Raw genomic sequence first — 24,472 nt, forward strand, 5'->3', positions numbered from 1 at the left:
AGCACTCTCTACAGTTTCCAGTGTTGTAAAAGTACCCCCGCCAGCACTCTCTACAGTTTCCAGTGTTGTAAAAGTACCCCCCAAGCACTCTCTACAGGTTCCAGTGTTGTAAAAGTACCCCCCCAGCACTCTCTACAGTTTCCAGTATTGTAAAAGTATCCCCCCAGCACACTCTACAGTTTCCAGTGTTGTCAAAGTACCCCTCAGCACTCTCTACAGTTTCTACTGTTGTAAAGGTACCCCCCAGCACTCTCTACAGTTTCCAGTGTTGTAAAAGTACCCCCCCCAGCACACTCTACAGTTTCCAGTGTTGTAAAAGTACCCCCCAACACCCTCTACAGTTTCCAGTGTTATAAAAGTACCCCCCCCTTGCAGCACTAAATAGAAGGGTTTTCTTTGTAGTGTGCTTCTCATTTGTTTTTTTTCCTTCGGGGGGGTAGTGCCGCTGGGCAAGGCATTAACTTGTCAAAATGAATTGCTAACTTTTGTGACAGATGAACTTTTATAATTCATTTATAATTCCGGCCACGTGTCTGCACATGGAGTGAGTGGGGTGGGGGGGGGTTGTGTGATGACTGTCTGCTGCCATCTAGAGGCTTCTAAAGACACAACAACTCTATACTGGGGGGGGTTAGAGAGGGGGGGGGGGATTAACAGATTTTTGTTGGAAGTTTGTCCGCCCTTGTCGCCCCGCTTGGACGACACATCTGGAGCATTTGTTGTGTGTGAAGGTCGTACCTATTTATAGGAGCAGCATGGGGAGTAAAAGGGGGGGGTGCTTTCACTATGAGCTTAGCGAGAAAGGGGACGGCAGCTTGTCAACAACGTCCAAACAAACGGGCCGCAGATGGCGAGCGAGGCTTTGAGGCGGGGAAAGCGTTGGTCCCCATCCATCCTGTGTGACTCACGGATGATGATGATGATGATGATGCGTGTAACGGGATAGAATATCAGCTGTTCCCTCACACCGCCATGGAAGACCATCAAAAGGTGTCACTGGGGCCTCGTGAGGGCGGCACTGTGTCACTACGCCTGAAAAGTAGTTCTTCCATGTTAACAACATTGCTGTAAGCTAGGCTAGCACGTTATGAAAATGCGACATGCTTGGAATTTTGGGATAATTTATTAGACGGCTTTGTAGCTGGAGATAGTGTAAATTCCCAAAAAGTGTACTTTTCCTTTCCCCATCCGACTCTCACTGTGCGGCTCCGCCCGTGTCAAACATCTTCTTGCGTCCCTCCATGCCCGACATGGCCTCCACGTTCTTACGCCAGTCACCCACCTCGCTTGTGAGAACCTGGTAAGGAAAAAAACACTGTGAGAGTTTTGTGAGTCCACATGGGATTCTGAAAAATACCTTGTCCTGCTTGACGTCCTCCTTCTTCACAGACTTGAGGTTGGCGCGGAGATCCATGGAGCCCTTGTGCTTGGAGCCCAGGAGGGCCCTCATCATCTCGTCGGCTGACACCCTCACTTTTCTCAAAGCGGGTTTTTTGAACTTCCCGCCCAGGTCCTGCACCTTCAGCTTCAGTTCTCGGATCTACTTGACAGGAAGTGGACATGTGACGCTTGGAAGGAGGAGGAATGGAGATGCTGCTGGGAGGAGACTCACGTCGATGTTGTGTTTGTTCACTTTGGATTCACAGTCGTATCGCTCCTCATCCACTACGTCTATCTGGGAGTGCAGCTGCTTGCACAGGTCCTGGGGGCCCCGGGAGAGGGGCGGACGCAACATCTTATTTTAGCCGCACATGCTCTCATGTTTGAGTTATTTACCTGCAGCTCGTCCAGCGACAGCCCGGACATTTGCAAAGGCGGCAACTTCTCCTCCAGATAGCGCACTTTCTCCTCCTCCCTGTCCTGGCGCTCGCGCTCCAGGTCCTCGCAAGCTCTCGTCAGGAGGAGCATCTGTTAGGACATCCATCAGTAAACCCGGAGGTCTAGTTCCAGGAGTTCCTAAAGCGGTCTCAGTGTTACAGAGCGACTTACTTTTAAGGAGAGCTTGCGAGAAGCTGAGATCTTGGACTTTGGCTGCAGGATTTGACCACAGGAGTGAAATCAATGATGACAATCAATCCGAGGAAACAACTTTGGGATATGGACAATATGCCAATGGAAATTATAAAGGAGAAATCATAAGCAGTAAAAATTATGTTTGCTAAATTTGTTATAATTTATTTTTAGCTTAGAAATACAGAAAATGTCTCAAAAAACATCACCAATGTATATGTGTGTATGTATATATATATATATATATATATATATATATATATATATATTTGAAAAATAACTTTTATATTCTGATATAGTATATATATATGATATATGTACACTTTTAATATCCTGATATATCTGATATATATATATATATACTTTTATATCTGATGTATATATATATATATATATACTTTTATATTCTGATATATATATATATGAAAAATATTCTGATTTCTGAGATATAGACTTTTATATTCTGAGATGTATATGTATATATATTTTTAAAATAACTTTTATATTCTGATATATATGTATACACTTTTATATTCTTATATATATGTATATATATGTGTGTGTGTGTGTTATTTGGATATGTTATTTAAAATATTTGGATATATATGACATATATACATATATATATACTTTTATATTCTGAAATATATATATATGAAAAATACATATTATTATATTATATATATATATTCTGATATATATACATTTGAAAAATAACTTATATTCTAATATATATATATATGTTTGAAAAATATTCAGATATATATGAAATATATACATATATACTTTTATATTCTGAAATATATATATATGAAAAATACATATTATATTATATATATATATTCTGATATATGTATATTTGAAAAATAACTTATATTCTAATATATATATATATATGTACACACTTATACTTATACACTTTACTATATTCAGATATATATATATATTTGAAAATATTCTGAGATATATGACATATATATACGTATAAAAATATATATACTTTTATATTCTGAAATATAAGGAGCACAAACTTGTCTTATTTGTCTTATTTCCTGGCGCTTTTACTTCCCTGTTGCTTCTCACCAACGGGCTGTGTTTGGGGGTGTCCAATGTGCGGCCCGGGGGCCAGTTGCAGCCCGCAGCTCGTTTATTATTGGCCCGCAGCACGTAAAAAATAAATAAAAACATAAATAAAATACTTAATAACACAAAGCACTGACTTTAAATATTTGTAATTTTTTTTTAATCCTTTTTATAACATTTTGAAAATACATAAAAATATCAAAGCGGCCATTTTTGTTTGGGGCCCTCAGGGGAAAAAGTTTGGACACCCCCCGGTCTGTGTCATATATGCTTTATGCCAAGGATAAAAACAGGACTGTGCTTCATCCTTAAAAATCATCCTTAAGGATCATAACCTTCGGTCATTTCCTGGCATTTCGACCCCCCTGCCCACCCCATGTCATATATGGTATGAAACCCAGAGGCGCAGCTGTGGCCAAGATAAACGTTGTATTCTTAGAATGTGAAGCTCACATGAAAGCTGATAAGAACGGCGACAGATAAGCTCGGCCGGGTCTTCTGCTACGGTTACATGCAAAAAGGACGGCATGTCCCTTCCACAAAAATGGAGGATTAGCAGCGTGGACTCACCTTATCCCACTTGGCGTTCATTGTTGGGGATCCTGCAACCCACAAAACAAAGAGGCGGTCACGACTGCGATATTCTTATTCATATTCATATTCACCAAGCAAAATATTCCCTGTCCATTAAAGAAAAGTTTCCCTCCGGCTGTGATTCCAAAATGGACGTAAACGGACCCCGAAACGCCTCCAAAGTCGGTTGTCTTACCTGGGGTGTTTGCCCGCGTGCTGGGAGGGAGAACGCCTCTGCAACAATGGACCCCTCCAACAATGGGGCGGCCTTTATACTGCCGCAGCTGACAGCCCGTTGAGGCGTCCCGGGCCACAAAGAATGGGCTGGCACGGGCCCAGGCGTGACATATGACATGCCCGTCGTGTCATTAGAAGGCATGCTGGGTAGGAGGAAATTGGCATGGATTTATTCATATTGTTGCTACGTGAGCTAGCATTTCATAGCATCTAGGAATATTAAGGCAACGAGGGTTGTTCTCAATGAAATATAAAAAAGCATGAAAGATGCATGAACTAATGCCCCGGGGGCCTTTTGCGACCACGGAGCTTTACTATCACTGCAGATCTATTTGCTGAATGTTCGAATCCTGTCAAACGATGACATCACAAGTCAAGAATAATATAATAATAATGGAATGAATGTAGCTTCCCCGTAGCGTTCACTGTGGGAACGGAACTGGAGGAGTCTGTTGGACAATTAGAGTTCCGCTTCTCGTCGTTTTGTCCATCCGGGTTACGTCCTTTTTGCTGGTGCTGCTCCCCCAACAAACCACAGCAAAGTACCTTCGCCACTGCTGAAACACTGCGTGGGGGTAACATCGTTTGTATGTGATGACGATGACCCTGATGTGATGAAGGATACGGTGGACTCACTTTCCATTCAGGGCTGCTCACAGTTTTAAGCAATGTCCACAAGGGACAAATATAGCCTCCCTAATGGAGGTCAAATTCCAGTCCATCGGGAGACAGGACGCCTGCAGGCATCTAGTAATTATTATTATTATTATTCATTCATTCATTTTATACCGCTTATCCTCACGAGGGTCACGGGGGATACTGGAGCCTATCCCAGCTGTCTTCAGGCAAGAGGCGGGGTACACCCTGGACTGGTGGCCAGCCAATCACAGGGCACATATAGACAAACAACCATTCACACTCACATTCATACCTATGGACAATTTGGAGTGGCTAATTAACCTAGCATGTTTTTGGAATGTGGGAGGAAACCGGAGTACCCGGAGAAAACCCACGCATGCACTCCAGACACACAGAGATAGCCGAGGGTGGAATTGAACCCCGGTCTCCTAGCTGTGGGGTCTGCGCGCTAACCACACGACCACCATGCAGCCCATTATTGTTATTATTATTATTATTATTCTATTATTATTATTATTGTTGTTGTTATTGTTATCATTACTGTTATTACTATTATTATTATTACTATTGTATTATTAGGGCTCGAGCACTGACCAGTGCGAAAGCCCTATTGTAATTACTATTATTATTATTATTATTATTGCTATTATTATTGTTACTGTTCATCATCATCATTATTGTTTTTATTATTATTATTATTATTATTATTGCTATTACTATTATTATTGTTACTGTTATTATTATTATTATCGTCATCATCATCATCGCTTTTATTATTATTATTATTGTTGTTGCTATTATTATGACTGTTATTACTATTATTATTATTACTATTATTATTATTATTGCTATTACTGTTATTACTATTATTATTATTACTATAGCTATTATTACTATTACTATTATTATTATTGTTATTATTATTTGTTATTATTTATCATCAGCATCATTATTATTGTTTTTATTATTATTATTTTTATTGTTATTATTGACTGTTATTACTATTATTATTATTACTATTATTATTATTATTGCTATTACTGTTATTACTATTATTATTATTATTACTATAGCTATTATTACTATTATTATTATTGTTATTATTATTTGTTATTATTATTTGTTATTATTTATTCTTATTTATTATTATCATCATCATTATTATTATTATTATTATTAGGACCTGAGCAGGAAAATGGATATCGGGTTGGGCCGGAACACGGATCCCCAGCCAATACCCATGAAGTATTTCTGTACACCCACCAAAGCCGTCTCAGAGCCCATTTTCGGTCATGTGGTCGCTAAGATGGGCCACATCTTCAATGGGAGCTCAGCTCTGCCAAACAGCCAACATGAGCCGACAACAGACATTACTATGGTGTTACACGGCCGTAGCTTACGTGCTCAAAGCAGGAAGTCTGTCCATCTGGAGTGTTCTGTCACTTCCCTTCAGTGATCCTGAGCAGGTGTACGCGCTATTCCTGAAGCAACCCAACTCCTGCACACAAACACACAAACATAGAAAGAACAAATGATGCATGGGAGCATTATGGACGGCTAATATGTTTTGGTTGGAGGCAGGCAGATGGTGCTAGAAGGACCATGCAAGATCTCTCACCTGCTCTTTCAGGGCTTTTTCATCCATTCGGACCCTTCATACAAGACCAGGATTTGTTTGGACTGGTAAAGCAGCTGATGCATGACTCCATCCAGGACGCCTGCCATCAGCATGTGGCTCTAATCCTGACTTGGCCTCAAAGGTTGCCTCCAGCATGACCTACTAAATCTTTCTGTCTGCATTGCGCGCCACTGTTTTTGTGCTATTTTCCCCGCGGGTACTCTGTAGATTACAGTCATTAATGTGAGTCACAAGTGTAGTTGGACCAGAAAAAAGTAAATAAATAAACACAGATTGCTCAATTAATTCACATTCATTCACAACAGGAGTATGAATGCAACCCGTGTTGCGTTTACCATTTTTATTCCAGCAGAGCTTCAGTTCACCGGGCCACCACTAGGCGTCGACACAGCCTCTTATAGCAGGTGGCTCACTTTTTCAGCCGGCGTAACACTTGGGACCCAAATAGTCCCAACGCGCTACCTCCTGCTATAAATAAAGAAAATATATATTTACTGTACTTAAGACTATGATTTTGTATGTACGTTGTCCATTGATTGAATTGAACGTTGTAAGTTGACATGATCTATCGCTAAACATACATGGATATAAAACCTAACCGGAAATAGATTCTATGTAAATAATTCTATGTAAAAATAAATTATAAATTCTAACTTCTATGGAAATAAATAGAATTACTCACAATGATTCAATGGTTGTGTCCATAAACTGCCCATATGTCAGTCAAAATAGCTACTTAGCGTCCATTCGACACACTTCCGGTTAGCATTCGCTAGCCAAGATTCCAGATAGACAAGAAACGAAAACCATTATTCAAAGAAAGATGCAGCCGACTTAACATATTAAAAAGCTACCAGCAAAGGACATTTTTTTCAAATTAACCCTGAAAGAACAGTTTGAGAAACGGAAGTGTGGAAAACAAGCATTTCTATAGCGGAGTTCATGACGTGGCTAACGTCTCAGAGATAGACATCTTACTTACGTGCATTCAAAACTCGGTATAGCTGTTTCGGACAAGATAAGGTAAGTTTGTTGATAAACATCCAATCTAGATACGAACAATTTATGTGTTTATGGAATAATTGCTCGGAATAATGGATTATCTGAATCATTTTCAACAAATTCAACGATGGTGAAGGTTACAGTGGTACCTGCCGCCCTCTGGTGGCAGGTATAAGTTTGACATGCTGGCAGAGAGAGCATGAAACAGGATAAGAGCACAGTTTATTTTTATTTTTTTCAAGTAATTAAACTGTTGCTGAAACAGTTCAATAAAATAATCATATGCGTAGTAGTACAGCGGCTTCTGATGTTACTATAATAAAATAAGTTTTTAAATGCGGCACCCTCCCGGGGGGGGCGAAAATCTACTTAAAAACAAACATGTTAGATTTCTGCAACTTTGCAGTTAAATGCTTGTGACTTAATTGGGCTCGGTGGAGAACTAGAACGTCCTCTGACATTTTGAGTGTCGTTCAAGACTGTGATAGTTGTAGTAGAATAGCAACTGAAATGCTTTACACTACACGATAGTGCACTTGGAATCGGTAAACATCCAAACATCTAATTCGGCGGGGAATATTGTCAGTCGCTAAAGGACGACTCGCTATCCGAAGTGTTGGCGTCCACATCCTGTGCACTTTGTCCTCCTCCGTCAGGCACCGGGGCGTCTGGCTTATCCAACAAGTCCGGGTCTAAACCTTCCAGGGTCATTTTATTTCTGATGGCCATCACTGGGACGCCCTGCCATCAACAGCAACACACAGATGAAAACACATGACTTGGGGTTTATCGTCATCTAATAGAAGGTACTTCTCACCACTTGAACCATCTTCAGATATCTGGCGTAGCGAGGGTCCTTGGCTACCGTCATTACGTTTACTTCCTTGATCACATCTTCTGGAGTGCTGTGAGGACTCGGAGCCTGCGATAAAGACGATGACAACTGAGTAAAGGAGATAAAGATCACCAGGAGACTGTTTCTACCTCTGAAGGTGGAACAATCACAACTGGTGGACCATCTGTCTGACTTGGAGCGCTGGTTCCGTTGGTCTGGACGGTTGGGGCAGGTCCTACTCCATCTACTGTGACGTCCTCCAGTCCGGGGATGGAGGAAAGCTGCTCAAGATATGTGAAGGTATTCAATTAAGGACTTTGTGGATATGGAGCAAAAGGAGAAGAACCAACCTTGGCCTCCAGAATGCACAACGTGGTTTCGATCTGTTGTATGCGGAGGGATATGTTGGCAAGTTTCTGTGTGGAAAACAACATGTGAGCTCACAAAATGAACACAAAGCAGGCGAATAAAAAGTACAAACCTCTTCACACACTGTGGAGAAGTTGTTAAGAAAGCGAACAGTATGGACGATGAACTGGTTGAGGAAAGCGACAATTCTTCTCTGCTGAATGCCAGGAACCTGCAGGGAAAAAAATCTAGACTATAATACTGCAGAAAATGCGTGTAATTTCATGCAATTTACTTCTGGCTATGAAAAATTACAGCTCAGCAGCTCCGATTTGTTATGCATTCTTGCAGAAGCAAGAGCTACTAGCTGTTTACATTGGTTTCCCGGCTAAGCTAACATGCTAGCTTGACACCTACCGTCGTTAGATCAACTCCGGAGCCCGTAATCGGAAGTCCGTCCTCATCCATGTCTCTTACTCCAGACAAGACACGGATATGTATACAAATTATTTGACGTTACATTCAGCATGAAGGGGAAAAACTACACTGGTGACTCTTTCATGTGACTCGTAGCTGTATTATCGCGTGTCTTGTGACGTACGTCACGCGAGGACGGGATTTACTGTGTCCTGCTTTTATGTTGAAGTTACTCGAATGGATGTCAATAACATCCGGTCAATAACTTCCGGTATTATTGGGTTTCAACCACGTGACCGAGAGGCACTTCTGGGGGTGGGGAAGCATAAACTACGGCTTCATACACAGTATGTTTGTACAGTATATTAGATATTCAAGTGAATACGTCGTTGGAATTGCTTGCTCGTAATTTTGCTCTGATTTTTACATGACTTTTAGTTTCGTGTCCTCTTATTTGCCGCCTTTCTCCTTAAGGCGGGGCTGAAAACAACCAGATGTGACGTCACGTGAAACCAGGAACTGTGAGTTAACTGTTAGCTAACTCTGAAAATGACACGGAACTGGCTATTTCTTTCAAACTAACGCGTAAATGTGTAAGTGCATGACAGATATGTTGACTATAATGAAGGCACATTTCACGGATTTATGACTCGTATTACAGGAAGTCTTATTATGAAAACCGGAAACGTTGGAGAGTGACTTTGGGGAAATGGACACTTGCGTCGTGATAACGCATGCTAGCCAGTGAAATTGAACTACATGTTATATTATTCTATCAAGACCAAATGAAAATCCGCTTCATGATATTGGACGTTCTTGAAAATTGACTGGAAAATGAGCCGTATGTATTTGAGTGATTTATTATCTTTGTCGTAGAAACTGCGTTGTGTGGATGTTGGCTCCAGAGTCAAAGAGTGTTGCGCTTGCACTTTTAACATGCAAAGACATACTGCAACTGCTGACGAGAATTATTTCAGGAGATTGTCTGTTTAAATCTAAGCCACGTTGACATATTTACTCCAGGGAATGCTTTTCAGCTGATATTGCACCGTAGCTGCTACAACTACATGCAGAATTCAGTTGTGGATGTGATAGAATGGTGTGCAGGTGTCCCGGAAGAGTGTCATGACCTCTGACCTCTTACCATTTCAGATCCAGGCTTGCCTCTCTCGCTGCTGCGCCTCCTGGTGCCTCCACTGCAGCTTCGCTGGGCCGCCATGTGGCAACTGGCAAAGCAGAAGGATGTGATGAATTACCATAAACTCCAAGAGTTTGTGCACACGCTGACCGATGCGTTGCCTGGAATCATGAACCAAAAGCAGACGGCTCAGCTCATTCTGGGCCTCAGAGCTCGGGTATGTTCATTTTCTATTGCACCAAAAACGCTGTATCGATTATCAATGCTGTTTTTTTTTCCATCGCAGCTGATCCTGGAACTGTGCAAAGGCTCCGCCCGAGGTTGTGTTGACTCTCAAAAGATCCAGGCACACTTGGAGAACCTCCCGCTGACCTCAGATGTAAGTTCACGGAAGACGTGATCAAGTTCGGATGGACGTTTTAGTGAGTTCCCTAAATGTGTTGCAGCACGGCGATGCGGAGGTGAAAGCTGCAGAGTCCACGTTTGTGGCCCTGGTTCAGAGCCTCCTGAAAGACCCAGCCGAGCGAGCGTACTTCTTCCAGGAGGTCTTCCCCGTAGAGTATGGAGCCAAGTACGACGCTGCTCTGCACGTTCTACTGTGGGAACTGCTCTCAAAGCTGGAGAAGTTGCTTCCAATACTGGACCTGGAGCAGGTACTCAATCCACCATTCTTGACTTTTAAAGTGTCTGGATTTTGACAAATGAACCAAATGAGTGTGTTTGATTCCAGACCGCAGCCTGGCTGGGCTCAGGTCCCGCCTTATTGGATGAATGTGTCCAGTCCACGAGGGAAGAGCTGGGCTTGATCTTTCAGCACTGCCAGAACGCCGCACTTTTTAAAATGCCCCGTAAGTACACTTGGGAAAGTAGATTAATATGCTTTTTAATATTATTAGAGCCTTATAATAACACCCCTACAGTCTTAAGGTTTCTATTACTCTGTATAGTAGATGGTGATTGTATGGTCATATCACCTCGTACTTCGGTACGGGACAAAAAAAATAAAATAAAACTAAAATTATAAAACTAAAACTAGATTAGGAAAGCAGGAAGTGAACAAATGTAACAGTTACTGATTGTAAAAGTACCAGATGGAGGGGTAGGATTTAATAAGCTTTGCTTCTTCCTACTCCTTTTGGACATGTGGAACTGTGAACTGATTATGGGATGCATTCAATTGTAATCTGATGCATGTTCAAATGAAATTAAACCATTACATTAATATAATATAAGAAGATATAATAGATCCAAGTAGGATAATATAAACTCACACGTTGGCAGTACATTGGGTACTTTGTGAAATGGCTTTCCACTTGTATTACTCAAAATAGTAGACAGAATAAGATGAAATAATACTTCTGATCAAGCAGTGTCATCTCCTTGTCGTTGTTCTTCCAGACGGCAACTCCACCGCCCTTGGCGGCTGCATCATGTCCGCTCTGTCCATCCCGCCCTCCCACAAAGCCAACCTCTCCGTCGCACCGGAACTGGTTCACAACTACGCCAGCATCCTGAACCCCGAGCAGTACAGCGTGGTCACGGTCTACACCGAGGTGGAAGTCGGGGCATCGGAGGCGGCGGTGGTGGCGGCGGACGTTCAGACGTGTTTCTACGAGGAAGAGGTGACACCCCAGGAGACCGTGGGGGTGGCCAGGGCGCTGGAGACCCTGACTAAAACATTCGCCGTAAGGAAGGAGAGCCTGGAAAACGACGACGCAGCTTCAGAAGATCAAGAAGACTGCGTTCTGAGTACACTGGAAGATGATGTTCAATCGGGTGACGTGAGAAGCGACGCCGCTGGCGAAGGTGAAATGACGCACGCCGCCACTGAACTTCCTCCTGTCCGTCAAACGCCGTCAAACGAGGCTGCTGCCTCGTGTGTGATCGCCGTCAAAGGAAGCGACAAGGGTAAGATGAGCAGCAGCTGATAAATATTAGCATGGCTGCACGCCAACATGGAGCCACTCCGTGTTCACGCTACTTGGCATTAGGGCCGGGTTAAACGATTATTTCTGTCATCGATTAATCTAGAAATTGTCCATAGGTATGAATGTGAGTGTGAATGGTTGTTTGTCTATATGTGCCCTGTGATTGGCTGGCCCACCAGTCCAGGGTATACCCCGCCTCTCGCCCCAAGACAGCTGGGATAGGCTCCAGCACCCCCCGTGACCCTTGTGAGGATAAGCGGTAGAAAATGAATGAATGAATAGTGGTGTGGCGTTCGTGAACGAGCGGTTCAAAAGAACTAGTTCTTTTTTGCAAACAAATGAACCGCCCATAAAATACCTGTTCAGTCGGGTCAAAAGAACCAGTTCCTTTTTGCATATGAATGAACCGCCCATAAAATACCCGTTCAGTTGGGTCAAATGAACTAGTTCTTTTTTGCGAACGAATGAACCGCCCATAAAATACCCGTTCAGTCGGGTCAAATGAACTAGTTCTTTTTTGCGAACAAATGAACCGCCCATAAAATACCCGTTCAGTCGGGTCAAAAGAACTAGTTCTTTTTTGCAAATGAATGAACTGCCCATAAAATACCCGTTCAGTTGGGTCAAAAGAACTAGTTCTTGATCATAAACACGCCTTTCACCCATATGACCTGCAGGGGACTCGGACGAGACGACCTCCATCATCTTCTCATGCTCCCAGTGTCCCTTCCACCACTCCGAAGACAACAGCCCTCCCCACTTCCACATGCAGAGCGTTCCCACCGAGGAATACCGGAAGCTCTCCGGAGCCAAGGTGCCTCCGACTCCCTGCATCACGGATGAGATTTTTACATCCATTAAACTTTTCCCCCAAGGAGGCGCAGCGCAGCCAGAAGGTGCGCCCGTCAAAGAGGACCGCGTGAGCAGACTGACCTGCCCGACGTGCGGCAGGACCTTCACACGCACGTCCGACGTTAGGCGACACCAGCTCACCCACACGGGCGAGCGGCCCTTCCGCTGCCGGCAGTGCGAGCGCACCTTCCAGCACTCGTGGGACCTGGCCAAGCACCGCAGCAAGTCGCACGCCGCCGCCGTCTCCTTCGCCTGCCCGCCCTGCCGCGCCACCTTCGCCAACCTGCGCGCGCTGACCGCCCACCACAAGCGCTCCCACTCGGGCGAGAGCCGCCTGCCGCACATCTGCTCCATCTGCAGCCGCAGCTTCGCCTCGGCCGGCGAGCTCCTGGAGCACCGGACGTCGCACGTGGCCGCCAAGCGCTACGTGTGCCTGCAGTGCGGCGAGGGTTTCGACTCGCTTCTGGCGCGCTCCCTGCACCGGCAGAGCCATCAGGTCAAGCGGCAGTTCAAGTGCCCGCACTGCGACAAGACGTACACGCGGCAGTCGGACGTGAAGCGGCACCTGGCCACGCACACGGGGGAGCGGCCGCACAAGTGCGGGCAGTGCAACAAACGGTTCTCGCTGCGCTTCATGCTCGTGCAGCACCTCCGCGTCCACACCGGCGAGCGCCCCTTCCAGTGCTCGCACTGCGACAAGACGTTCACGCTGGCGTCCGTGCTGGCCCGACACGAGAGGATGCACACGGGGGAGAAGCCCTTCCTGTGCTCCCAGTGCGGGAAGACCTTCCTGTCCCAAGGCGAGCTCTCCAAACATCACAGGTCGCACGTGGACGACAAGCCCTACGCCTGCCCGCAGTGCCACAAACGCTTCAAGAGCAAGAAGACCCAGCAGGAGCACGTGATCTCGCACACTGGCGTCCGCCCTTACCCCTGCGCCTACTGCGGCAAGGGCTTCGCCAAACCCTACGCGCTCACCCGACACCACCTCATCCACACGGGGGAGAGGCCCTTCCCGTGCAGCTACTGCGACAAGACCTTCCTCACCCCCGGTGAGGCGCAGCTGCACCAGCGCGTCCACACCGGCGAGAAGCCGTACTCCTGCGACTCCTGCCGGCTCAGGTTCAAGAGCTCGTCGGAGCTGGCGTGGCACAAGCGCAGCCACGCCGGCGTGAAGCCGCCCAGGCCGAGCTGTGGGAAGTGCAGGAAGAACTTCCCGTCCAAGGCCAAACTCGAGAAACACATGGAGACGCACGACGAGGAAGGACAAGCAGCCGAATGATTGACGGGCTCCAAGGCCATAGCGGCACATCGCCTGAAGGCATCCAATACTTTCAATCGCCGTACGATAGCGATACTAGTCAGATGTCAAGAAAGAATAAAAATCAAATATTATGTCATAAAGGAACATGTAGTCACCCATGCCATTCCAAACAAATGGAAGATATTTTTATGCCACTGCCATGCCATTTTGTTAACGCAGACACGGGGCAAAGACGAGCTACGTTCAAAAATAAACGGGCTTCTTTTGTCATCGAGCACCGCCACGGCTTGTTTATGTAAAAAACATTTGCTATAATTCTTCAAACATTCAAATTAGTCAAAATATTTATATTTATAATAAAAAAGTTGAAAATTTCCAAAAATAAAGAATTATAGAATTATAGCAAATATAGCAAATGTGAATTTGCTATAATACTTCAAATATTCAAGTTAGTTAAAATATTTGCTGTAATTCTTCAAATATTCAAATAGTCAAAAATATTTGAAGAATTATAGCAAATGTTTTTTACAATTTTGAAAATTTCAACTTTTTTTCTCATGACAATCTGATGCTGAGTTATATAATATATATTTCAAGTACATGGTTAGGCAATGTATGTAAAAATGTGCTATAATTCTTCAAATACTTTGACTTTATTTTTTGAAAGATTTAAACTTTTTTTATCTTTTTTATTCAAATATTTTGACTTATTTTGTATTATTTAATATTTTAAGTTGTAATATGATCCCAACAAAATGGAAATTAGGTCGGGAAGAAGTTCTAATATGAGTGTAAATATGGGAAGTAAGTCATAATAGAAGAAAAAAGTTGACAAAGATAGAAATATTTGGAAAATTTAAAAAAAACTTCAAAAATGTGGGAAAAGGTTGAAGTTGAAGCAGTTTTTTTCCTGAAATATACTGGACACGTGAAGTGCCCAGTCACCCGGGTCACGGGAATAATCTGCAAGGCAGCTGGACGCTTCCCATTGGCTGGAGATGTTTCCCCTTTCATCCAATATGGTGCGATTGATGGTGATTAAATATTTTAATCAATGGACGCCCATAGTTATTCTCCCCCTCCCCGCCCCTCTTTCCCCATCCAGGTTGTGGGTGTATCTATTTTCATCCAGCTGCTACCAGGGGGGAGGCTCTTAAATCTCCAACCCTATATGTCAGGTAGGACATTTCCGTCCTCATCAAACGTGCTCATAAAATGGAGCTGAGATTAATTATTGTGAAAAATGTGATTTCCTTCCCAGGTCTTGGTTACCCGTGGAATCTCATGTGAGAAGAATCGCACCAATTTGGTGGTGAGTTTTTCTTTAATTTATCTTTTTACCGAAAAAAAACTTGCTTTATAGTTGAACATTGATGATTTATCATACTTGGGGTTTGGAGACCTTTGCTGGTCCCCCACATGCTTCTCCGCCGCCTCTTTTCTTGTTAACGCGTCAAAACCGCGGCTATTTATACACATTTCATCGCAAATCCGCCGTGCCAGGAGGGGGGGTGCACGAGTCCATTCCCGGACCAAATCCACCTGTGCTATTTCAGGCTGGGAATCCCCACGTAAGGATTCGGAAAGGGCGGCGGGGAAGCAGCTGCGGATGCAGATAACGGATGCAGCATCATCATCTGGATTTACGGCCCGGCCGGCGCTGGTGGTGCAGGTGGCGAATTAATAACGGCTCGTAAATACGGAGAGGGGGATGAGGACGGACGGAGGCAGGGGGGGCGAGTGTGTAAAATTGAGAGAGGGAGAGTAGATAAAGCCCGAGCCGGCGTCATGAGCTCTCCACTGCGTTGTGAGTCTTTGTCAGCCCGACCGAGCCCCAGCAGACACGCCTTGGACCGGAACCATGAGACGCTAGCCGCTCGCAGACTGTCCTCCCCCCGGAGCGTCAACCTCCTCACACCGCCGCCCTACCCTCGCCGCGCCTCAGCCATCCCCGGCTACTTGCTGCCGCCCTATCAAGAGCAGGAGGACCAGCAACGTCGGCGTCCGTCCTCGTCTGCTGAGGCATCCCCGGTTACCCTCGCACCTCTACCCGTGGACGCCGCCGCCCCTTGCTGCCGCCCGGTGGGAGTCATGCACCTCCTCCGCCTCGGGCTCCTCGCCTTCAGCTGCCTCTTTTGGGCGGCCGGCCTGGCCCTCTTCACCCTGGGGGTGTGGGCCCAGATCTCCCTGGCCGACTTCATGCTGCTGTCCGCCAACCGCTACCCCAACGCGCCCGTCATCCTGCTGACCACGGGGGCCGCCGTCACCGTCTGGGGCTTCCTGGGTTGTCTTGGGGTGGCGGCAAACCTTCCCCACGTGCTGAGGGCGTACGGCTTCTTTCAGCTGGCCGCGCTCATCGCCGGATTGGCCGCCGGGCTCTGCGGGCTCTTCTATCGGGAAGACATCGCCGGAGGGTTTCGTAGCGGCCTCCAACGAGCGGTGGCCGGCTACACCGAGGACGAAGGCCGTGCCGATGCGCTAGACAGCCTCCAGAGGGCGCTGGAGTGCTGCGGCGCCGAAGGTTGGCGCGATTGGATGGCCTCGGACTGGGCGTTGCAACACGTTCCCTTCCTGCCCGCGGAGAACGGAACCCTGGGCTCCCTGCCGGACAGCTGCTGCATGCGGCGTAAGGGATGCAGGAACAGGCCGCTGCCGTCAGACGATAACGAAGGAGTGCTCGCCGCCGGGATCCACCCGCACGGATGCTTCCGGAAAGTCTTCAGCCTGGTCAACGACAACGTCTTCCACATTGCCGCCACCGTGTTGGGGTTGGCCTTCGCACAAATCGGAGGCATCGCTTTGGCGTGTTTGTTGGCTAACAGGCTAGCGCCCAGACGGCATCAACACATTGTGGCGGATTGAAAAATAATAATAGTAATAAATAATAATACAGCACATTAATTTTTTTCTTACAATTTTGAAGTTATAAAGGTACGGTGGTGCTTTCGGGGGTCCTACACGCGGGGACATGACGTTCCCTTGGCTTTGGAATGCATGAAGCATACGTCATTACTATGCCTTGAAGTAAAATAACATCGGTTAGCCGAGCCGAGCTAAGGCGCTTCTCTTGTATCAATGTTTTCTCAAATGTATTAATTCATAAATAATTGCTGTTTTGTGGTTGTTAATCCAAAATATGCATGTTGAAGTAAATTGTATGTATTTTGGCCCATATTGTGTATTTTCAACAATGACTAAAATAATTAAAATACAAAATGTAAGCCATTTAGAATACATGCAGTATTCTACACAGGTCACTAGGTGTCAGTAGAGTTAAGTACCGGAAGTAAAATAATAATATTGTGTTGTCTATTTTGGGTAAAGGTGAGCATAGGGGTGTTATTTCATCTCTCGAGGGCTCTAACTATGTTAAAAGCATATTTAGAAGGTTGCCAAGCATGCGCCGTATTTTGACTTTATCTTTGGAAAATTTGAACTTCTTTTGCGCATGAGAATCTGATGCTGAGTTATATAATATATATTTCAGGTATATGGTTAGGCGATGTATGTAAAACTGTAAAAAAAACATTTGCTATAATTCTTCAAATATTTTGACTATTTTTGGAAAATTTCTACTTTTTTTCTTTTTTTTTATTTTTCAAAATATTTGAAGCACTATAGCAAATGTAAAAAAAACATTTGCTATAATTCTTCAAATATTTTGGCTTATTTTGTATTATTTAATATTTTAAGTTGTAATATGAGAATCACAACAAAATGGAAATTAGGTCGGGAAGAAGTTCTAATATGAGTAAAGTCTAAATATGGAAATAAAGTCATAATAGAAGAAAAAAGTTGACAAAACTTATTTAAGAATAAAGTTGAAATATTTGGAAAATTTAAAAAAAGGGTTGAAGTTGTCGTTAAAGCCGAGAAGCAGGTGAGCATTGGGGTGTTATTTCATCTCTAGAGGGCTCTAACTATGTTTAAAAGCATATTTAGAAGGTTGCCAAGCATGCGCCGTTCTCTCGTGTAACATGTAATGATTCGCGCGTTCCAAAAAAAAAAAAAAAACGCCAACATTGCCTTAACCTTGTATGTGTCGTTTGTGTTTAAGATCTCAGCATGTTTTGATTTTATTTCTGTGCCGTTGCTTCCTTTGGCAATAAAGCATGATTGAAAGTGTGAAAGTCTCCTCTGTGAACAATAGAAATCAATACAAAGCTCCCCCTGGTGGAGGATGGCGCTATTGATCTGTGGATGAATGTCTCTATATGTCAAATAACCGTTACTTGCTTAATGATGGCGTCCGTACGTAATAAGCTCCTCTTTTTGGCGACGCGCCCCACCGCACGGATTCGTAATAACGACATTCAATCATCTTGATCTCCCGTGTCAGCGTCTGGCCGTGGTGCACCATGGCGGTGCAATGTGGCCTCTGAGCACTTTCAGGACCTAATTATGCTATTGATTAGCCTACATTTATTATGGTCTGCCTGGCAAAGGCCTGCGCTTGACTGCGCCGTCCTTGTGTAACCCATTTTGGGCCCACTTTTGTCTCACATAGAAAAAAAATTAATCTGCTGCGCACATTTTGAGCCTGGAATATGTTCCCAGGAGACTTGGGCCCACCAGACCGCCTTACACCCCCTCCCACAGTTTAGTGACCCCGGTGACGGACGTTAGAGGCGGTCAGGGAATACATCAAGCCATGGTTGTGATGTCACCAAAGTGGGCGTGTCCTGTAAAGCCTCTTATTTGCTTAATGCTTTGGGCTGCAAGGAATTTAAGGAATCCATTCCCGTTTAGATTTTTTTTTTTTACATTTTTATCAAATGTATATATAATGTATATGCTACTTTGTTGATAGAATTAAACTTAAAATGAACAAAATCATCTTATTTCCTTTTCAGTGACATAAAGTGTGGATGTGGATTCTCCGCCTCTCCCAATCCGGCTGACATCTGCTTCTCCTCGTCCTTCCCAGAACGTGTTTGCTCTTTGCTCAGCAGCCCGCCTGAGCTCTGCCCCACATTCGCTGCTGCGTCAGAGCCGGCCGGGACAGACATGGAAGCGCCTGTGTGTGTGCGTCAGTGCGTACGTGTGCGTGTGTTTGCGTGCGTGTGTGTGTGTGCGTGCACGCTTTAGGAGAGTGGGGGGGGAGGCTCTCCCGAAAAAACATGGACTTCAAATCCGAGCTGCTCAAGTCCATCTGGTACGCCTTTACCTCGCTGGACGTGGAGAAGTGTGGAAAAGTGTCCAAATCCCAGTTGAAGGTAAGCGGGTGTGCGTGTGGATAGCGGGGGGGGGGGGCAAAGGGCACAGGAGTGGGACGACTGGGGGACAAAGGGCACGGGAGCGGGACGACTAGGGGCTGATTCACTTTTGGACTGGAAATGTCCGGAGAAATGGGACGTTTTTGTCTGCCGTAGAGTGTTTTTTGCTGCTTCCTGTTTGTCAGAGTGGGGGTTAAATATGTGTAGAATCCAGGGAATCTGCCCAAAGCTGTCCTGACACGTTTTAGCGCTTGTGGAAGTGTGTGTTCTTCGCTGGAATTCTGATTTCCCTGACCGTTTAATTGACTCCCGTATGGAGCGCCATCGATGAATGTGTCCGCCACAGTCAGTGCTTTTAGATTAGGCTGGGCACAGCAGGACCCACCGCCCGTTAAGAGAAGCCACCCGTGGGTGGATCGCTGGAGGTCACCCGATTGAACGCCTCGGGTGTTCCCTTTGATGTTTCTGTAGGAAAAGTTAGGTCGTGGCTCCTTTAAGAACGCAATAAAAGCAGCTTTATGGATGATCTCTCTCATTCTGACCGGTGTTCCTTGTGATCCATAATATGGGATATTTTTTCCTCCTCTTCCTGACCCCATAGGTGCTGTCCCACAACCTGTACACGGTGCTGAACATCCCCCATGACCCCGTGGCCCTGGAGGAGCACTTCCAGGACGACGATGACGGGCCCGTGTCCAATCACGGCTACATGCCCTACCTCAATAAATACATCCTGGATAAGGTACACTTTTAGGGACAAACCAATCAAAACGGAAACCAGCCCACGCTAATGATTGTACTGTGAGGCGTTTAGGGTCCATTTCTAACTGGAGTGTGCGAGGGGGCCCTTTTGATACATTTTGGATATGAATTGTAGGCCAATATATGCTAGGCTATCGGACTATAACATCTATGTTTTGTGTTATAGGCGACAAAAGAAATGAGCGTCGTGTCTAAAAATTCTTTTTCTACCGCTTATCCTCACAAGGGTTGTGGGGGGTGCTGGGGTGCACCCCGGACTGGTGGCCAGCCAATCACAGGGCACATATAGACAAACAACCATTCACACTCACATTCATACCTATGGACAATTTGGAGTGGCTAATTAACCTAGCATGTTTTTGGAATGTGGGAGGAAACCGGAGTACCCGGAGAAAACCCAAGCATGCACAGGTTGGAGTATAGGGGGCGCTACAGATTACAGCCAGGATTCTCAACTGGTGGGTTGGGGCCCAAAAGTGGGCTGCGGCTCCATTCTGGGTGTTACGTTTACCATTTATTTCATTCATTCATTTTTTGTACCGCTTATCCTCACGAGGGTCGCCGGGCGGGGGGGGGGGTCGCTGTAGCCTATCCCAACTGTCTTCGGGTGAGAGGCGTGGGTCCACCCTGGGCGAGAGGCGGGGGGGCAGCCAGCCAATCACAGGGCACATATAGACAAACAACCATTCACACTCACATTCATACCTATGGACAATTTGGAGCATAGGGGGCGCCACAGATTAAAGCCGGGATTCTCAACTGGTGGGTTGGGGCCCAAAAGTGGGCTGCGGCTCCAATCTGGGTGTTATGTTTAACATTGATTTCATTGATTCATTTTCTGTACCACTTATCGTCACTAGGGTCACCGGGGGCGGGGGGCTGGAGCCTATCCCAGCTGTCTTCGGGCGAGAGGCACGCGGTACACTCTGGACTGGTCGCCAGCCAATCACGGGGCACATATAGACAAACAACCATTCACACTCACATTCATACCTATGGACAATTTGGAGTGGCCAATTAACCTAGCATGTTTTTGGAATGTGGGAGGAAACCGGAGTACCCGGAGAAAACCCACGCATGCACGGGGAGAACATGCAAACTCCACACAGAGATGGCCGAGGGTGGAATTGAACCCTGGTCTCCTAGCTGTGAGGTCTTATACATATATATATACTTTTATATTCTGAAATATATATATATATGAAAAATACATATTATTATATTATATATATATATATTCTGATATATATATATATTTGAAAAATAACTTATATTCTAATATATATATATATATATATATATGTTTGAAAAATATATATATAAAAATAATATATAAACATGCAAACTCCACACAGGGAGGGATTGAACTCGGGTCTCATAGCTGTGAGGTCTGCACGCTAAGCACTAGTCCTCCGCGCAGCCTTGTGTCTAAAAATATATCCAAATATTCTATAACATGGAGTCATTGGCACTGCGGACCAAAAATGGCCCCCGTGCCACACTTTGAGGAAGCGTAACTTGTCTTCTGCATGGTGCAGGTGAAAGAGGGGATGTTCGACAAGGAGAAGTTCGACGACCTGTGCTGGATGATGACCAGGAAGAAGAACTACAAGGGGCCACCAGAGGGGGCGCTGCTCTCAGAGAGGAACCGCTTCAAGCTCTTTTGCTTGTTCAACCTCCTCTCCGAGGACCGCTACCCGCTGGTGATGATCCCAGACGAGGTAAAAAGGGTGGATGAAGACCATTCCCGTTACTCACCATCTCCTGACATTTTTTTCCAGTGTTAATGAGGCTCTTCCTTCCTGTAACTCCCCACTTCCTGCCAGACCAAAATATGTCCCCCACCTCCGCCTTGACTAACTAACATGATGATGTTTCTGCTAACCTTCCATGCTGGTGCTAAAGGTGGAGTACCTGCTGAAGAAAATAAGCACGGCCATGAGCCAAGAGTGGGACGGGAAGCCGCTGGACGACCTGACGTCCCAGAACGCCGCCGTGCACGAGGAGGGCTTGTCCGTGTGGAGCTTCCTGGAGCACATGGACGCCGGACGCTTGCTGCGGGTCACCAGCGCCGAGGCCTTCAGCCTGGCCTTGGATGAGGTCTTCCTGGAGATGTACCACAACGTCTTGAAGAGGGTGAGGCGGGGGTGCCGAGACACGGTGGGCGGAGCTTTGTGAGAAGACGGGCGGAACTAACGCTGTCCTCTTTGGCAGGGATACATGTGGAAGAAAGGCCACGTGCGGCGGAATTGGACGGAGCGCTGGTTCGTGCTGAAGCCGTCCTCCATGGCGTACTACGTCGGCGAGGACCTGAAGGACAAGAAGGGCGAGATCCACCTGGACAAGACCTGCGTCATAGAGGTCAGCGTTAATGGTGGCGTCCATCTTGGCGGCTTTTTTTTGCTCACCTCTTTTCCCCGTTTGGAATTCCAGGCCATTCCGGACCGAGAGGGAAAACGTTGTTTGTTCTGCGTCAAAACCCACAACAAAACCTATGAGATGAGCGCTTCGGACCAGAGGCAGAAGGTGGAGTGGACTCAAGGTGCGTAGAAGTCCAGGTCCAAGTGGGCGGGGCTACATTGTTCTCATTTTTATGGTGAATGTCGGCGAATAAAAAAGCGAATCTGTTTGATGTCTACGACGTTTGTGTCGCTGTCCAGCCGTCCAGACCGCCCTGCGCCTCCAGAGCGAGGGCAAGTCGTCGCTCCACCGGGAGCTGAAGGCCAAGAGGCGGGTCCAGCGGGAGCACAGCCAACGGGAGCGCAGCTGCAGCGCCCGCAGCAGTTGCAGCAGCCAATCGGAGGACTCCAACACGCTGGACATGGAGAGAACGGAACGGGAGAAGGACCGTCAGGATCTGGAGATCGAGAGCATCATACAGGTCGGTCGCGGGACGGCGTCATTCGGCGGAAGCGTTAAACGACGGCGCCTCGTTCCTTTTCATAGCACGCACGAGAACTGGAGGCCCGGCGGAGGGAAGCAGAGGAGAAGGAGCGCAGGAAGCAGAGGGAGGTGCAGATGGAGCTGGAGAGACAACTCCAAGAGGCCCACATGGTGACACGGCAGATTGCGTTTTAAGATTCCCAGAATGTCCCGGTTTTGGGACAAACGGGCACCTCCTCATCTGGCGTTCCTTCCAGATGCGTGAGAGCATGAGGGCGGAGATGCAGGAGCGAGCCAAGGAGGCAGAGCAGCAGCGCCAAAGAATCCAAGAGCTGGAAGTGACCCAGAGGAAACTGGAGGCCGCCCTCAACATGGAGATCCAGGCGCGACTTGAGGAGGAGAGGGCCCGGCAGGAGCTGGAGAGGTCACACGCAGCAGATAGCTCCACCCACCTTTCGATGCTATTTTTAGCATAGCCGTTTTACAGAAGCTCTTCCTCTCCAGGCTGCTCCAAGCTGAGGAGGAGAAGACGCAGCAGTTCCAGCTCCTCCAAGAACAGCAGAGAGTCTTGCGGGGCCTCGGCCCCGTGGAGGACGGCCTCCCCGAGGACCGCATGGACCACGACGCCCCTTCCGCTCTTCACTCGGCCTCCCGGGAGCTCCAGGATCTGCGGGCATCCCGTCAGAGGAGCCACCAGCACCTGGAGGCGAGAACCCCATGACGCGACCCCATTTGGGATTTGATTTTGGATTCCTATGCTGGATCTTCTCACTGCAGGAAGTCCAGGAGAAGCTGAGGAACGCCAGCCAACACGTCCGACACTGGAACGTCCAACTGAACCGCCTGATGAAGCCCATCAGCCCTGGAGGTGGCGCACACCAACACACTTCTCCATCCCAATATCATATTCATATATTCCATATTTTTCCAGAACGTTTGGAACATCGCCTCTCCTCAAAACACACCTGCCCCAAAAAGGAAGGTGCGCTGGCCAGCAACGAGTTCATCTCCAAGTTCAAGATCAGAGCAGGTCCGAATCAACAGACACCCGAGTACAACGAGACGCTGGAGGAGCAGATGGAGGCGGCCAACCTATCGGATGATTCGGACGACGCGCCAGAAGAATCTAACGGATCAATATGATTTTAAATCTGCCACACATTGGCATTGTTTGCTTTTTTTTTTTTTTGCGACACGTGTGACGTCATTGCTATGCAACACATTTGAAAAATCACATTTATTGCATTTGTTTTGTATAATAAAATGGATGGTAAATAGGTAAATAATGACTGAAATGCTGTAGAAATTAAACGTTGAAACGTAGAATGGTAATAACTAGCATGATAGTAGTAAGTTTATGCATGTATTTAAATAGCGAACCTATGTGGTAAAACACTTCCGGAGTTTCTCCTTCACTCACATTATTGGCTCTCAACAAGCATCACTGCCCCCTGTTGCATGCACCCTCAATTACACCCACAAAATACGAATTTGTGCAAAATCGGGGCATTTCTGGGGGAGAATGTATCAATTATCGGTTGAAAACTGTAGGACTAGCCGTAAAATAGAATAATAATAATAATCAACTTAGCAGGGCAATGCAAGATAATAAACCTTATGCTACTGTATTGTGGTTATTTCAGGTT

At 46.1% G+C, this 24,472-nt stretch overlaps 5 protein-coding genes across 10 annotated transcripts; 3 read left to right on the forward strand and 2 right to left on the reverse strand.

Annotated features, from left to right (window-relative positions):
• Positions 1–1,088: 1,088 nt before the first annotated feature.
• LOC131132295 (troponin I, slow skeletal muscle-like) lies at positions 1,089–6,278 on the reverse strand. Of its 2 annotated transcripts, XM_058077802.2 has the most exons (9): positions 6,161–6,278; positions 5,943–6,040; positions 3,863–4,046; positions 3,664–3,695; positions 1,990–2,031; positions 1,777–1,908; positions 1,613–1,702; positions 1,358–1,540; positions 1,089–1,297 (listed from the first exon to the last, which is right to left on the reverse strand). In XM_058077802.2, the coding sequence occupies exons 4-9, from the start codon at positions 3,682–3,684 to the stop codon at positions 1,196–1,198; spliced, it is 570 nt and encodes a 189-aa protein (XP_057933785.1). In that variant the 5' UTR covers positions 3,685–3,695; positions 3,863–4,046; positions 5,943–6,040; positions 6,161–6,278; the 3' UTR covers positions 1,089–1,195. The 2 variants fall into 2 exon arrangements, with proteins under 2 accessions (XP_057933785.1, XP_078643611.1); XM_078787485.1 differs by lacking the exon at positions 6,161–6,278 and having other exon boundaries at positions 1,990–2,088.
• Positions 6,279–7,399: 1,121 nt separating this feature from the next.
• Positions 7,400–8,981, reverse strand: washc3 (WASH complex subunit 3). The gene is made up of 6 exons (XM_058077801.2): positions 8,784–8,981; positions 8,500–8,598; positions 8,369–8,434; positions 8,168–8,299; positions 8,001–8,105; positions 7,400–7,924 (listed from the first exon to the last, which is right to left on the reverse strand). The coding sequence occupies exons 1-6, from the start codon at positions 8,832–8,834 to the stop codon at positions 7,766–7,768; spliced, it is 612 nt and encodes a 203-aa protein (XP_057933784.2). The 5' UTR covers positions 8,835–8,981; the 3' UTR covers positions 7,400–7,765.
• A 239-nt stretch (positions 8,982–9,220) lies between these two features.
• LOC131132197 (uncharacterized) lies at positions 9,221–14,245 on the forward strand. Of its 5 annotated transcripts, none has more exons than XM_058077602.2 (7): positions 9,221–9,304; positions 9,936–10,138; positions 10,208–10,300; positions 10,368–10,574; positions 10,652–10,769; positions 11,320–11,829; positions 12,527–14,244. In XM_058077602.2, the coding sequence occupies exons 2-7, from the start codon at positions 10,001–10,003 to the stop codon at positions 13,981–13,983; spliced, it is 2,523 nt and encodes an 840-aa protein (XP_057933585.2). In that variant the 5' UTR covers positions 9,221–9,304; positions 9,936–10,000; the 3' UTR covers positions 13,984–14,244. The 5 variants fall into 5 exon arrangements, with proteins under 5 accessions (XP_057933585.2, XP_057933586.2, XP_057933580.2 ...); XM_058077603.2 differs by having other exon boundaries at positions 9,237–9,304; positions 9,942–10,138; XM_058077597.2 differs by having other exon boundaries at positions 9,301–9,376; positions 12,527–14,245.
• A 319-nt stretch (positions 14,246–14,564) lies between these two features.
• On the forward strand, positions 14,565–17,515 carry LOC144894537 (tetraspanin-7-like). The gene is made up of 4 exons (XM_078787557.1): positions 14,565–14,987; positions 15,071–15,143; positions 15,227–15,277; positions 15,522–17,515. The coding sequence occupies exon 4, from the start codon at positions 15,754–15,756 to the stop codon at positions 16,825–16,827; it is 1,074 nt and encodes a 357-aa protein (XP_078643683.1). The 5' UTR covers positions 14,565–14,987; positions 15,071–15,143; positions 15,227–15,277; positions 15,522–15,753; the 3' UTR covers positions 16,828–17,515.
• Positions 17,516–18,701: 1,186 nt separating this feature from the next.
• Positions 18,702–24,181, forward strand: LOC131132679 (differentially expressed in FDCP 6 homolog). The gene is made up of 12 exons (XM_078787547.1): positions 18,702–19,181; positions 19,783–19,923; positions 21,482–21,664; positions 21,849–22,079; positions 22,158–22,304; positions 22,377–22,485; positions 22,604–22,824; positions 22,890–22,997; positions 23,084–23,250; positions 23,331–23,532; positions 23,604–23,694; positions 23,758–24,181. Exons 1-12 carry the CDS (start codon positions 19,086–19,088, stop codon positions 23,967–23,969), a joined length of 1,908 nt encoding a protein of 635 aa, XP_078643673.1. The 5' UTR covers positions 18,702–19,085; the 3' UTR covers positions 23,970–24,181.
• Positions 24,182–24,472: the final 291 nt, after the last annotated feature.

Source organism: Doryrhamphus excisus, linkage group LG2 (genome assembly GCF_037039965.1).
Source record: "Doryrhamphus excisus strain RoL-2023G ecotype Guam linkage group LG2, RoL_Dexc_Guam_v1.1, whole genome shotgun sequence".
Taxonomy (NCBI): domain Eukaryota; kingdom Metazoa; phylum Chordata; class Actinopteri; order Syngnathiformes; family Syngnathidae; genus Doryrhamphus; species Doryrhamphus excisus.